The sequence below is a fragment of the Equus przewalskii genome, chromosome 7 (assembly GCF_037783145.1).
Source record: "Equus przewalskii isolate Varuska chromosome 7, EquPr2, whole genome shotgun sequence".
Classification (NCBI taxonomy): domain Eukaryota; kingdom Metazoa; phylum Chordata; class Mammalia; order Perissodactyla; family Equidae; genus Equus; species Equus przewalskii.
The window spans coordinates 17,625,450-17,640,520 of record NC_091837.1 but is presented as its reverse complement, the minus strand read 5'-3'; the positions used below and the strand labels follow the sequence as shown (position 1 = coordinate 17,640,520).

The window sequence follows — 15,071 nt, the reverse complement described above, 5'->3', positions numbered from 1 at the left end:
CCTCATTCTGAGGGCAGGCCCCCAGGCAGGCCCACCACAGGCCCCTGCTTTCGCTGTTCTGGAATCAGAGCAGCAGGGTGCCGGCTTGGAGACCTGGAAAACAGCCTGACAGGTTCTCAAGAGGTTAAAGGCAGGGTTACCATGTGGCCCAGTGACTCCACTCCCAGGCATACACCCCAGAGAAATGAAAACATACATCCACATAAGAACCTGGACACGAACCTTCGTGGCAGCGTTATTCCTAACAGCCATAAAGGAGAAACACATGAAATGTTTGACAGCTGGTAATTGGATAAATAAAATGTGGTCTATCCACACAATGGAATATTATGCAGCCATAAAAAGGAATGAAAGACAGCTGCATTCTACAACACAGACGAAACTTGAAAACATGCTACTAAGAAACCAGACACAAAAGTCCACATGGTGTATGATTCCATTTATATGAAATGTCCAGAATAGGTACATCCACGGAAACAGAAAGTAGGTTAGTGGCTGCCAGGGGCTGACGGACTGGGGGCGATGGGGAGTGACAGCTAAGCGTACAAGGTTTCTTCCTGGGGTAAGGAACATGTTTAAAATTGACTGTGGGGATGGACCCCAACTCTAAGTATCCTAAAACCACGGAACTGTGCATTTTAATGGGTGAGTTGTAGGGTATGTGAATTGTATTTCAGTAAAATTGTTCCAAAAAAAAAAAAAAAGATGCTGGCTGGGGGCAGGAGGGGCGAATTTCGAACACAGCGCTGCGTCCTAGAGGCGGTGGGTCTGCGGCCCGGAGGCGGTAGGTCCCTCGCAGCCTGACCTCCCACATGGGCCGTCCTGTGTTCTAGAATCTGCTTCCTGCTCACCTTCTTCTGTTCCATGGACTTCAACGGGCAACGCCTTTGGAAGGGCCCCAGGACACCCGGGCAGGCAAGGTGGAAGGAGAGCAGCGACTTAAAAGGACAACGCCCAGGGGTGAGAGATGCATCGGGTTTGGGACTCAAAACGAGGGCCGACCCCACCGGCAGCGGGGCAGGCGGCCGTCCACAGAATCAGGCAGGGTCTGGTGAAGATGCCGTGAATGCACGGCTGGCCCGTCCTGCCTCCACCTCACAGACGGGAGGCCGACGCTCGGGTCGCGGGGAGAAGGGGGACCTGGCCCAGGGCCGCATCCCGCACTGCTCGCTCCTCGCGGCGCTGCCTCCCGTCTCTCCCCCAGCACTCCTTGTGGCATCCGGGCAAACTGAGGAGCGGGCGGCAGCAGACACCAACCCTGAGACTCGTGAGAGCCCAGTTCTGAAGGAGGGGGACGCTCAGAACAGTTGGCCCCGGGGGCTGGCATGTTATTTTGCTATTAAAGGGGATGCCGTACTGATGTGTGTTACAGTGTTGACGAACCTCGAAACCATGATGCTGAGGGAAAGAAGCTCGACACAAAAGGCCACATATTATACGGCTCCATTTATAGGCAAAGTCCCGAACAGACAAATCCACAGGGACGGAAAGGAGACGGGTGGCTGCCAAGGCGATAGGGGGTGATGGCTGACAAGCACAGGGTTTCTTGGGGGTGAAGAAAATGTCCTAAAACTGATCGTACACTTTAAAAGGGTGAATTGTACAATATGTAAATTATATCTCAACAAAGCTGTTTTGAAATTTCCCTAAAATATTTTTAAAAGCCAAAAAGCAAACAAACCCCGCACTAGGACTCCGTTTATATAAAGAAGCAAAGCGCCGACACTGACCCACGCCATGGGAAGTCAGGATAACGGCCAGCTATCTTCAGGGATGTGACCGGGACGGAGCCCGAGGAAGCTTCTGGAGGCTGGGAATGTCCCGCTCTTGATCTGGGTGTGGGGTCCTGGCATGTTCAGTCTGTGAAAGCTCGTCTCGCGATGACCAGTCACTTTTCTCCGTGCGTGTTATAGTCCCCACTGCCCTGGCACGCCCAGCTGTCCTCCCCTTTCTCCTCAGTAGTGGGAGGCGACCATGGGAGGAAATACATCGAAAGCCCAGGGGCCCTGGGCGGGAACAAGTCAGAGCAAAGGGGCCACGTGGAGCTTGAGGGAATTCTGAGAGACAGACAGGACGCAGCCAGCTGCTTGTGTTTTATCAGTGCATGAGCCCTCAGCCCCTCTGGCCTTCATCGGCCAGGGCGTCTTGGCTACTGCTAACCCCTCCTCAGCCTTGGTTTCCTCATCTGTGAAGCAGGCGCCTCTGGAATCAGACTTGGGTTCTCCCCGGCTCTGCTACCTGGGCCAAGTGGTTTAGCCTCTCTGAGCCTCAGTTTGCTCCTCTGGAAACAGAAGCCTCAAAGGGTTGTCATGTGTTCATGTGAGACAAAGTCTGGAGCACACTTAGCATGGTGCCCGGGGAGGAGGGAGTGCTCCCCAGATGGAAGCTCCAGACATGGCCCCCGAGCTCATGGGGACTGGGACCCCACAATTTCCACAGCAGCATGCCTCCATGCCGTGCACCATCGGGGCAGCATAGGTGAATGAGCAGCTGAGTGGAAGGGATGGTGGGTGCGGGTGGGGCTTGACCCCTCGGTTCCGTCTGTCCTGAGCACCCAGGCTGCACCCAGCTCAGCTCCCTCCCCAGGCGTCCAGACCCTTTGGCCACCCCCAGGAGTTCTCCATCCACAGAGTCCTGGGGCTGCTGGAAGGATCAGATCCGGGGACACACCGGGAAGCGGACGTGAGTCTGGTTAACTCCCAGGAGGGAAGAGAGGCCTCAAAGGAGGAAGCTGCAGGTTCCAGGCAGCTAGGAGAAACCGGGTCCCCATGCTGTGAAGGTGGCAAGAAGGACCCACCACCGTGAGACCCCACAAAAGGCCAGAGGGACGTAGGGCTGACCCGGGAGGGAGAGCAGGCAGCAGTGCCCTGGGAGAGAGGGCGGAGGGCAGAACCACCTCGCAGACCAACCAAGTGTCCGAGAAGAAAATTGACAACAAAGAGGCCTGACTCTCCAGTGGCAGCAGGAGGGGAGGCAGACCTAGGAAACCCCTGGGGGCAGGTGGCCGGGTCCTGGCTCACAGCCCTGGCAGGTCCGTGCTGACGTCTGACATCCAGCTGTCCTTGCTCCATCTCCCCTAGGCACCTGCTAGACCCACACTAGAATCTCCCCTCTCCCTCCCCACGGGCAGCTTACTGACTCTCAGTTTCTTACAGAAGCCTCAGTTGCCTCATCTGTGAGTTGGGTGCACACCCAGCACCTCCCGTATCACAGGGATGTGAAGTCTCGCACACCCAGGGGCCAATCTGGGCTCTGCCCCCGACCGAGCCACGGCACATCCCGGAGCCTTGGGACTTCTCATGTGTCAAATGGGGGTCGTGGGAATATCCAGGGAGTATCACGAGGTTAACGAGATGGATGCATATAAGGTGTGCAGCATCCTGCCTGACACCCGGTGAGCTCTTAATTTAAAACTAATTTTACTAATAAGAGTAACCGCAGCCACCCTTCTGTGTACTCCCAAAGTGTCGGGGACTGTTGTAAGAGCTTTATATTATCATCCTGTAAGGTAGGAACTTATCCCCATCTTAAAGATGAGAAAACTGAGGTAGAGGTGAGAAGCGTCTTATTGCTAAGAGTGACTGACAGGTGGCACGGGGAGGCCTGGCTGGGGACAGCAGCTCACGAGAGTCAGGGCTGGCTGGCAGTCCCCGGGGACACTCCAGGGACCTGCCCACCTCCTTTTTCAACAAGTTGACTTGGGCTTTGAGCCCAGAGCCTGAGACCAGCTAACTAGAGCTTAATGGCAGCTTAATGCGCCATCAGGGCTAGTTTCAGTCTTATTTCCCTTCCTCCCACCTGCCCCGAGGTGCCCACTGGGCAGGTTGAGCCGGCTCAGTGGAAGGTGCCTCAGCTGTGGGAACAGCTCGGCTTCACCTGAGCCGCCCGTAGGCTGGGGGCAGGTCCCTGCTCTCGGGCCACAGCTGACGCAAGGTGGCCAGTGAGTGGTCCAGGAGGGAGGGGCTCACCCACGAGGGCTCCAGGGCACGTAACTTCCGCCCTTCTCCAAGGGTTTTAAATTTCCCCCCGGCATCTGAGGGCTTTCACCGTGAGAGGTGGTGCTCACACAGCACTTAGCTTTAATCACCCCCACGCACCCACTTTACAGGCACGAAAGTGAGGCCCAGAGAGGTGACATGACTAAGCCACAGTCGTGCAGCGAGGAGAGGAGCTTCGAATCCAGTTCTAACCACCCTGGGGACTTCCTCACACTGGCTACTGCCTTCGAGTCGCATGTTGTTTTTACTTTAAAGAGAGAATGAGAGATCTCTGTTGGACATCTGTTCCCACCCAGCCCAGAGAGGCCCCATCCGGGACTCAGAACAAGGGCACGATAAGCGTCTGGCCCACGAGGGAAGGAAAAGCCTGAAAAACCACCGAGGGTGGGCCGGCTGGCTCGTCCTCAGCCCCGAGGTGTGGGTTGGTTTCCGGCAGCGTGTGAGGCTCAGCTCCACTGTAGACTTCTCTCTGCAGGTTCTGGGCTTGGGGCTGCCCTCAGCCACGCCAGGGCGCACCGACCTCCGAGCTGAGGAGGCAGCAAGGCCCCAACCCAGCCTGGGACGCCAGCCTCCCTGCTCCCTGCTGGTCCAGGGCCCCCTGCAGCATCGAGGAAGGCCACTGGGGTCTTTCCTCCGCAGGGCGCCTGCCGGACTCTCCCGACCCCACCTCCCCGTACTGTTCAGCATCTGACGTTTCCCACATGGGGCCGTGAGAGAGTAGACACTCAGGAAGCTGGGGCCCCAGGGGACTCGTGAAGGAGGGACCACATCTCTTTCAGCGTGCATCTTCCCAGGCAGAGCCGAGCTGCTCCAAGTGCGGTCCCTGGACCAGCAGCGTGAGCAACACCTGGGAGCTCGTGAGAAACACAGAGTCTCAGCCGCCCCAGAGCTGCTGAATCAGAACTTGTGTCTTAACACGCTCCCCAGGGCATTTGTGTGTAAGTTAATGTTGGAGAAGCACTAAGGATGGCCTAAAGGCACCAGGTGGCTCTCCCATCCCCATGCCTTTGCTAAAAGGTTCTGACAAGAAAGGCCTGGTCTTCTTGTCCACAGGCAAATGCCTCATTCAAAAGCTGGGGCAGCATCACCGACATCATTCCTCCTCGTCACACACAGGCTTTCTCCCCCTCCCATAACTGCTCCCAGGACCCAGCTGCCCTCCCAACACCTGTGGTTTCCTTAACACGTGGGGAGCAACCAGCATTCTAGCCCCTTTGACGTGCCAGGCACTGTTCCAGTGCTGGCAGCAGCAGTGAATGGGGTGGCCACGACCCCTCCCGGGATTCTGGCGGAACAGAGAAGGAAAACAGTCTCCCAGGCAGTGACGAGCACTTTGCAGACGAACCAGCAAAGTACAAAGACCGCAGTGGGGTGGTCAGGAAAGGTCACGGCAAAGGTGACACACGAGCAGGGACCTGAAGGAGGCAAGTTCTCATCTCCAGGGAGCACGTGGGGCTGTCTGGAGACATTCTGGCCGTGACACTGGGAAAGAATTACTGGCATTGTGTGGGCAAAGGTCAGGGATGCTGCGTAACATCCTACAGGACGTGACCCCCCTCCCCCCCCCCCAGAATTCTCCAGCCCCAAGAGCCAACAGAAACCCTGCTCCAGGGAAAAGCATCCTAGAAAGAAGGAACAGTGCATTCTAGAGCTCTGAGGGAGGAAGAGCAAGAATGTCCACGTGGCTGGAGCAGAAAGAGCAAGACGGTCAGGAGGTCAGAGGGGCAGAGGGCCATCACATGGGGTCTGTGGGACACGGAGCGGCCTCGGCGGCTCTCACTATATTTCGCTTGGCAAGATGGACTGTTTTGAGCAGAGACGTGCCATTTTAGATCCCCCATCCACTACTGCAGGTCTATACGGTGTGGGGCGGGGGCAGTGAGAACAGAAGCAGGGGTCCAGGAAGGAGGCTGCTGCGGTAAGGCAGCTGAGAGACCACGCAGCCCGGATGGGACGTCTGGGAGGACAGCTCCCTGGGGGACACGTTAAGCGTGACATGCCTTCTGGACATCAAGTGGATGGGCAGTTGCTACCTGAGTCTGGAGTTCGGAGGAGACGTCCTGGCCCGAGGTACAAACTTGGGAGTCAGCCTCCGGGTGGAGCCACGAATGTGTATTTTATTTCAAAGACAATGGAAGGTCTCTGTGGTCTACCCCCCAGCTCTCCTCTCATCACTCCCCACACAGGCTGACGATGGCCCATCTCCCAGCCTCTGCACTGGCGGCTCCCTCTGCCTACGGCTCCCTTCCCTCCTCTCTTCACACACCGGCTCCTTCTCCCCATCCTGCTCCCAGCGCCTACGGGGCCACCTCGGAGGCACCTTCACTGACCACCCATCCCGAACTGGCCCTCTCTGCCCTGCCTCCTTCTTTCACCACGACATGTAATGAACTACTGATAGGCTAGTTACCTCCCTGGCACTCACACGCGCGCACACACACAGACAGACACACAGACAGACAGACACACACACACACACACCCTGGAACAAAAGCCCCCCACAAGGCAGAGGGAGCCTGACTTCTCATTCAGCATCCTCGCGGAAGGCCCTTAACAACCTGCTTTTGAACACAAGGACTGAGTTGGTATTAAACATCCTAGGAACGAATCTCTAAAACGTCTTTATGTGAGCACCCGCTAATAAATCGAGGACCACTTAGCTTCTCCCTGCTTTGGGGGATCCCTTGGCATCCTTTCACACCAAACCGACCCCTTCCAGGCCCTCCTTCCCACAGCTGCCCTCACGCTCGCATCTCACCGGAGGGAGCAGAGGCGAGAGCCCCTGTGGCTCCCAGGGGGGCGTACAAGCCTGTGGGTCTCCCTTTTCAAATACATGTGATCATCCCAGCAAGGCTGTCCAGGGGGCACTTGTCAGCTCTGGGACACATTAGGTACAGCCAGCGGAACTGCCCGACACCCTGGGCAGGCCGCGGCTCACTGCCGTGAGGACTTCTTAAAAAAAACCCTGTAAATTTTTAGCTCTTTGACAGGTTAAAAGCAAAGTGAATGGATGAGAAAGCGACTTAATTTGGAGAAAAGCCACAGGGTCACAGACGTGTGGTGCTCCGGCTCTTCTGTCAGCCAGCTCCGTTTCAGAACCCCAGCCCCGCTGTGTGACCCTTAACCTCTTTGGCCTCAGCCTCTTACTCGGTGAAATGGGGTAATGGTGTGAACTTCACAGGGCTCCTGAGACCCTCAGAACACGCAGGTGAGCAGTCAGCCCGGAGCCTGGCACACGTCAGCATCCGGCGGATGGCAGCCGCCGCTCCCATCGATGCACACGGTGGGGGTAACCTCCAGCTCCCTAAGCAAGGGAAACGCGGCCGCGGGTCACAGGACAGGACCTAGAGCTACGACTTCTGCAGGGTCGCTGGTGTCTGGCCCATCGGAATGGTGCTCTGCGCCCTGGTGGCCTTCAACAACGACCCCTGCCTCCTTTTTTTCCTCGTGTACGTCTGTGGTTGCCTTCCTCCCAGGCATCGCTCCACCCTGGGTGGTCTGAGGAATCTAGAAATGTCTTCGCCGCATGGCTCTGTCCCACCAGGCCCCCCGGGGGCCTGCACCACTAGGTTTGGAGTATCCCATGGCGTCTGTTTCCGGGCGTTGCTGAGCCCGTCACAGTGCCAACAGGAAGTTAAATGTTGCCGTTTGACACACTCACCAGTTAAGTTTCCCAACTAAAGAAAGAAAAAGTGCGAGAAGCCTGACTGTATTTTCTTCACTGTCTGAACTTAGTGTGTTTTAATGGGTTTCCTCATGGAGGGTCTTCCCCAGTAGAAGAAAAGCTTTGGGGACAAGACAGAAGACTCTGCAGCATGGGTCCACAGTGAACACGTCAGAGGAACGCTCCTATTCAAGCGTGCCACCAAGAGGCCTCAGAACTCAGGGTTCCCTGGTCCGGGTGCACTCAGGTTTTTGGGGTCCTGAAACATATATAATTGGGGGACCCTCTTCAAGAAAAAGGATGCAGCATTAGGAATTTTTTTTAAAAATCAGGCGCTGGGCCTTGTAGGAAACCCCTCCAGTGAGGGGCCCTGAGGCATGGTTTTCAAGGCCTCAGGGTAACCCCCCCGGACGTCCCAGATGATTTTCAAAAAGACGAGGAACCTGATCCAATGTTGGCCAGAAATGGTGGGTTGAGATTAAAATCAACTTTGGCACTTTCTACCTTGTGGGATTATTTTTTTAAGCTATATTCAATTTATCAAAGTCACAAGTTCAGCAAGTCAGAGCTTCGCTCAGCAGCTTACAAATCTTCCCAGACCGGGGATGAAGCGGCAGGTCTGAACAGCCACTTTGCTTCTAAGGGGTCTGTGCCCTCAAGGGATTCCGAAGCCCCCTGGGGGATCTAAGCAGCTCCCAGGCACCTCGGCTCTCTGAGCAGGAGGGGCAAAGGGAGCTGCACCCCTCACCCTGCACAGACTGGGGTGCTGGGGGCCTTGCTCAGGGAACCCTGGTCAACACCTTTCTCATGGGGAACGTCCCCACAACCTGGCCAGCTCCCACCAACAGGCCTCTCAATGCTCAAGAGATGAACCCTTTCTGTGATCTGAAAGCCCAGCCTGCTCAGGGCCCCCTGGACAGCCCCTGGATGGCCCCAGGGATCAGAGGGGTTGAAGACCCAGCCTGGGGCCACCCAGGAAATCATTGGCAGGTGGGGATGGCGCCGGGGACCAATCACAGCCCAGGGCCCCTTCCCCCGCCCGCCCTGGGAGGATGGGCAGGAAAGCCCAGGGGCCCTTCTCCAGGCCCTGCAGTTCCCGGAGAAGGAGGCACTTCCTGCACGCCCGTTTGCATAAGAGCTACTGCGGTCTGTCACCTCCCTCCTGCAGGCCAGGCCTGGCTGTCACCGTGTGCAGCCGACCCTAACCTCCCAGCAGAGACTGAGACACTGGAACAGGGGTGGCTGTGATGGAAATTATGCCCCACCACCCCAGGACGTTAGGGTAGAGGGTCCTCAGATGGCAGAGTGGGGAGACAGGTCCTCAGAGGTCACCTACAAGTCAGGGCAATGCCCCCAGCTTCCTCACAGAGGGATCTCAGCACAGGGTTCAAATCCCAGCTCCGCCACGTCTGAGCTGTGTGACCCGGGGCCAGGTACATGGCCTCTCTGAGCCTTACTTTCCCATCTGTAAAATGGAGAGAACAGGTGTTCCTAGCACTACTTCCAGTGGGGTTTATAAGACTGAAGTAACATGCTCGAATCATAATAGCTTATCTTTGTGAACGGTTCCTATGAATTCCTTCACCGGAACTACGTAAACCGTACGAGGGAAGTCCCATTAACAACAATGGGTCTCGTGTACACCATGCATGGCGGGTTATAAAGAACTTTTCTAGTCATTATACTCACTCACTTGTTCCTCACTTCTTTGCTCACTCATGCGCTCGTTCATTCATTCATTCAACCAACTATTCCAGAGCGTTTGCTATGTTACAAGCCCCAGGCTCAGCACTAGAGCTGGAGAAAAAGACCCAGTTCCTGCCCCCCCCCCCACAGTCTGTTAGGAGAGGTTGGGGGGGGGGGGCAGTTAAGATTCTGTACGGTAAATGTTGGGATGGGGCACCCCCGGGAGGAGGCTGTGGGGGTGCAGGGGCCGGAGGGGAACATTGGAGGAAGTGGTGTCCACACGGAGACTCTGCAAAGCAGAGACCAGCATCTGAAGACCCTGGTGGGCTCCGGTTACAGAGCGTGGACACGACCTGGAGGGCGCTGGGGAGCCCCCGAGGGCTGGGGAGCGGGGCCGCTGGCTGGTCCGGGCAGGCGCACTCGGGGCTTGTGTGAGGGCGGGTGTGGAAGGGCCATGTATATGGCGGTCCTGGGGTGGGCGTGCAGGAGAGGGGCTGATGGGGTCCCAGGTTGGGGGGCAGAGCCCTCACTTCCCAAGCCCTGGCCTGGCCTCTGAGGGTGGGCGTGGGAGCCGCTCAGTGCCCGCGGGGAGCAGCCCCCCAAGCCTGGAGGGCCCCCTGGGCGCTGTCCTTGGTGCTGGGCGAGGCCCACCTGACCACGACCACCCCCGCTTGTCAAAAATGCAGAGTCCCAGGACCCGTGCCAAACATGTGACTCAAAACCTGTGTTTTAATCAGGTTCCCAGGTGACTCAGGCACACGCTGCACCCACCATCCGCGGGGGAGGCAGAAACAGGTGTTTACGTTACCCGATGTGACGACAAATGCTCTGAGGGCCACAGGGAAAAAGAAATGGGGCCTGGAGAGCCTGTCGGGGAGCCGGCCGGGTCTGGAGGGAGGGCCAGACGGACTGTCCTGCAGAAGTGCTGTTTCCCTGAGACCCAAGAGAGCTGCTGGATTTTGTCAGAGACAGGTGGGCAAGAGGAGGCTCCAGGCTCCAGGAGAGCGGGGTGGGGGCTCTGAACTCTGTCACAGACATCTGAGGCCTGGCGGCTGGGGGACCGGGTGGGGGCTTCAGGCTGGTTGGTGGAGGACAGAGACCAGCAGCATGTGCTGGGCACTTAGTATGACTCAGGCACTGTGCTCGCCACCCCAGGACCGGAGGCTCAGTGTGGTCCAGGGACCCACAGCACCACCACTTGTCAGAAATGCAGGGTCTCAGGCCCCGCCCCACTGGAGCCAAAGCTGCATTTTAGGAAGACTGCTGGGTGATTCGCGCACACACTTAAGCTGCAGAACCCAAGTCTCAGGACATCCTTGCAAAGGCCGGAGAGGAGGCGCTGGGTAACACAGGGGCTCAGAGGCTGGAAGCTCAGAGGGGAGGGGTCTTCAAGGGCATGGTAGCCTCCTTGTCACACGGCGCCTGCGCTCCCCACCTCCACTCCCAGCCCAGGAACAGACTGCCACCGCCTGGGCATCTCAAGGCGGGTTTCACAACCTCACGGACAGGTGGAAGGAGGAGAGTCCTGTCTGCCAAATGCCAAGGAACTCAGCTCAGAGCAGAGTCGTCCTGCACGCATCTGTTCATCTGTCATGCTCAAATCAAACCCCAACGACCATGCTCACTCTACAGACGGGGAGAGAGGCTCAGAGAAACAAAGCAACTGGCCCAAAGTCACACAGCCAGTGACACGGAGGATTCAAATACAAGCTGTCTCCCAAGTCTGGGTTTTTGCCTCTGCTTCCTTCCAGTCTGAAAATTAAACGCATGTGGAATTTGAACCTAAAGCCTTGCCCCAGCCGAGACCCACAGACCCCAGACCCATAACAACAAGAAGCCCAAGGCAGCTTGTTAAAGGGCTGGGGGCGTAGCTTAAACACACACACCCACCGTGAGCTGCATGTGGTCGTGTCCACTAGTGCAAGTGTCGAGCCACTGGCACAGAACACGTGCGAAGGAAGGAAGGAAGGATGCCCTGGCACCTCCACGTTCCAACATCCAGCATGCACGGGTGTCACCTCCTGTTCCACCTCGAGGTCTTCCCACCTGCACTCACCCCTTGGCCCATGGCCCCAGGAGAGCCCACCTTGCCCTGGGAGACCACTCCACCCGCCACCCCTGCCAAGTTGGGCAGATGCCCCAGCCCCACTCGCTCACAGCCCTGGGAAAAGACACTTTGCATCTCTGGCCCCTGGCCATGGTGATTGGCTCAGATCTGGGCACGTGACCCCATCTGAGTCAACGAGAAGCAGGTGGCTTTTTGCTGAGATGAGTAGAATTAAAAGGTGTAAATCCTGATTGTCTTTAATTCTGCCGTGGATACAATCAAATTGAGACCAGAGGCCACAAGCACCTTGAGACCGCCAGGATCTGAAATGGATGCTTTGAGAATACAGTGCACTGGACCAACAATGCGCCTTTGTCCAGACAAGAGAAAGTGGCTCTCGACATGTCAGGGTCCACAAAACCCAGCTGAAACTTAAGTCTGTTTACTAAAGAGAAGGAAGTTATCCTGGATGATGAGAGGGTTTGTTTTAAAGTTCCAAGACCGTAACCTTGAGACTCTAAATGTTTACTTTAGGCAACTACATCTGTTAGAAAGTTTGTGGTAGAGAACTATTCACTTGTGTGGGAAACTCTTTGCTATAATTCAGCCTGAAGCTTCCTCATCAATTCTGTGATGATCAACTTGCTGCCCAGGACGCGGCACTCACCTCGATCTAAATAACTCCACCACCATCTAAGACTGAACACACTCTCCTGGGGTAAGGGACACAGTTCAAGGCATTCTTCCCCAGAAAAAAGTAACCTACATAGCTTCTTAAAAATTAAGGTTAAAAACACAATGTAGGGGCCGTGGCGTGGTGGCTAAGTTCGGCACTCCATTTTGGTGGTCTGGGTTCGCAGGTTCAGATCCTGGGTGCAGACCTAATGACTCGTCAGCCATTTTGTGGCAGTGTCCCACATATAAAGTGGAGGACGACTGGCACAGTTGTTAGCTCAGGGCTAATCTTCCTCAGCAAAACAAAAAACAAAAAACAAAAAACCCTGCAATGTAGCATTTTCCTTGACAGAAATCTGAGGCTGCTGCCCACCGTCTTGCCTGAGGCTGGAACTACTAGCACAGAGGAAGCAGAGTCGAGAGTGGGGCCTCATGTCAACATGGGAGCCCCCAAATCCAGCTGCCCCACAACTGACTCATCTTTGGGTGCCCAGCAGTGGGCATGATGGTGGCATTTAACAGGTCCTCAGTGTGTGTCTGGGGTTCCAAGCACAGAGGCCAGCAGCATGCTCCATGTGAGGAGTCAGAGCAAGGCAGGGGCCCACGAGCTCTTCACTCCCACCCTTGTCCTCGCTCTGGTTCTAATCTCCCGATCCTAGTAGGAGCAGATGTGGCTCCCTCCCTCCTAGGTGAGAACATCTTGTCCAGAAGGGACCAGAAGAGCTAAAACAAGTACAGGTTTGCCTCAGGCAAGGGGGCAACCCAGGGGCCCTTCCAGAGCCACCTGCACTCAGAGAAAGGGGTGAATGGGCAGAGAAATCCCAAGGGCCACCACCCACCCAACACCAAACCCCGCTCCAGATCTTACCGAATGGTGGGCTGGTCTCCGCTCAGCTGCTTAAACCGTCGGTGGAGCTGCTCGATCTGGTCTGATGAGACTGAGGAGGCGAAAGACAACAGAGAGAAGGGCATCACGGACCACCGAACTCAGAGCCACAGGAGGGAGGTGGAGACCCCTCTGCCTCATCCCCGCCCCCCGTCTGTTCACTCTCTGGCCGTCTCTCCCCACCGCAAAACCGAGCGCAGGAGGACGGAGCAGAGGGTCTCCCGTTCCTCCTGGTAACGCGGCTCTGGGGCCACTAGCGCTGTCTCCCTCAGCAAGGATGCACCTGCTCCCAGCATCCACAGCCCCCGGGACAGGACGCACACGAACCAGGCGATTTTCTCCTTCCCCAGCCCACTAAGGAGACCAAATCCACTTGTCTGCCCTTCTCCTCTCCATCCGTGAAGATGCTGTTTCCCCAGCTGAGAGAGGGGATTTGTAGAGTCTGTATGAAGAGGCGGAGGAATGTAGAGGGGAGAGGCTGGTTTAGGCGGGAGCTGGAGGAGACGTGAGGGCCCTGTAGTGAGAAACGTGTGGGGGATCTGGTGCAGCAGAGAAGTGAAGGAAAAGAAATGGGATTTTGAGAACTTCTGCTGTCGACAAGGCATTTTGATTCCCCCAATAGTTTCAGAAAACCAAAGCACACGAGGGGTTGTTTAATGATCATTTTTGGCTGGTGGCCTTGTTTCTGCCACAGCTAAGACTGGACCTTGTGGGCTCCAGGTTTTCTAAGGGTTCCAGCCACACGTGAGTGCTGATTTTACGAAATGCACAATATTAACGCTTACAGGCACCTTCTCACTCCATCATCAAACAACCCTATGACTGAGCAGTCATGTCTTTGTTTTATAATTTGAAAACTGCAGCTCTGAGTGCTTACGATCACACAGAGGCTGGCGCTGGCTGGCAAGTACTCATTAGGACTGCCGACCGGTACTGAGGGCTCGCTGTGTGCCAGGAGCACACCTCCACACATCAGCTCATGTCTTCCTCACCCCCTGGGGGGTGCTGTATCCCCATGTTACAGATGTCGAAGCTGACACTCGGAAAGGCTGGGTAACCCCTGAGGGCAGCTTTCTAGAGGGAAATATGGTCATTTGTATGACATGGATGTCAGCAAGGACATTCACATACTTGATGGCCCAGCAATTCCACTCCCAGGTACGTACCCAACAGAAATGCATACTTGTGCTCAGCAGACGATATGTAGAAGGATGCTCACAGGGTGATGTGAATCGCCCTAAACAGGAAACTGTCCAAATGCCCAGCAATGGCAGAACAGATGAAGTGTTCAGGTGTGGGCTATCCAAACAATGGAATAGTACACAGCAACGAAAAGGAACAAACACTATGTGCAATAACTTGAGTGAGTATAAAAAACATAACAACAAGCAAAAGAAAGCAGACCTGAAAGAGCACACACTTCATGATTCCATTTACGTCATGTCCAAAAACAGGCACAACTCACCCACAGTGTGAGAGGTCAGGACAGACCACATACTGTACAATTTCAACCATATGACATTGTGGAAAAGGCAAAACTACGGCGACAGTAACAAGATCAGGGGTTTCCAGGGGTGGGGGTGGGGGGCGAGGGATGAGCAGGCAGAGCACAGAAGATTTTGGGGCACTGAAACTACTCTGTGTGACACTATAATGGGGGGCACATGCCATTATACATTTGTCCGCACCCACAGAATGTAAACACCAAGAGTGAGCCCTAAGGTAAGACAGGGGCTCTGGGTGGTAATGACGTGTCAGTGCTGGTTCACTGATTGTATCAAATGTCCCACTCTGAGAGGGAGGCCGCGCATGCGTGGGGGCAGAAAGTATATGGGAACTCTCTATGCCTTCCGCTGAATTTTGCTGTGACCCAAAACTGCTCTAATAATAATAATAATGATGATGATGATAATAAAGTCTTAATTAAAAATTTAAAAAGTCAGGATAGTGGTGACCCTTGAGGAGGGGATAATAATGTGAATGGAGCACAGGGGAGGGGGGTGGGGGGAGGCAGCCTCTGGGTACCAGCAAAGTTCTTTCCGGATTCAGGAGTGAATTACACAGTTGTGTTCTCAGAACCTTCATGGAACCGTATGCTGATAACTGATCCACTTT

General features: G+C 55.6%; 1 protein-coding gene across 8 annotated transcripts in view; it reads right to left on the bottom strand.

Moving 5' to 3' along the window:
- TESC (tescalcin) overlaps positions 1-15,071 on the bottom strand; it is a 46,041-nt gene that overhangs the window by 13,598 nt on the left and 17,372 nt on the right. For all 8 annotated transcript variants that reach the window (XR_011541832.1, XR_011541831.1, XM_008515469.2 and 5 more), the window contains exon 2: positions 12,939-13,008. Coding sequence is in view for 6 of the 8 variants with exons in the window: in XM_008515469.2 (XP_008513691.1) it covers positions 12,939-13,008 (70 nt within the window). In the remaining 2 variants the exon portion in view is untranslated. The remainder of the gene's footprint in view (positions 1-12,938; positions 13,009-15,071) is intronic.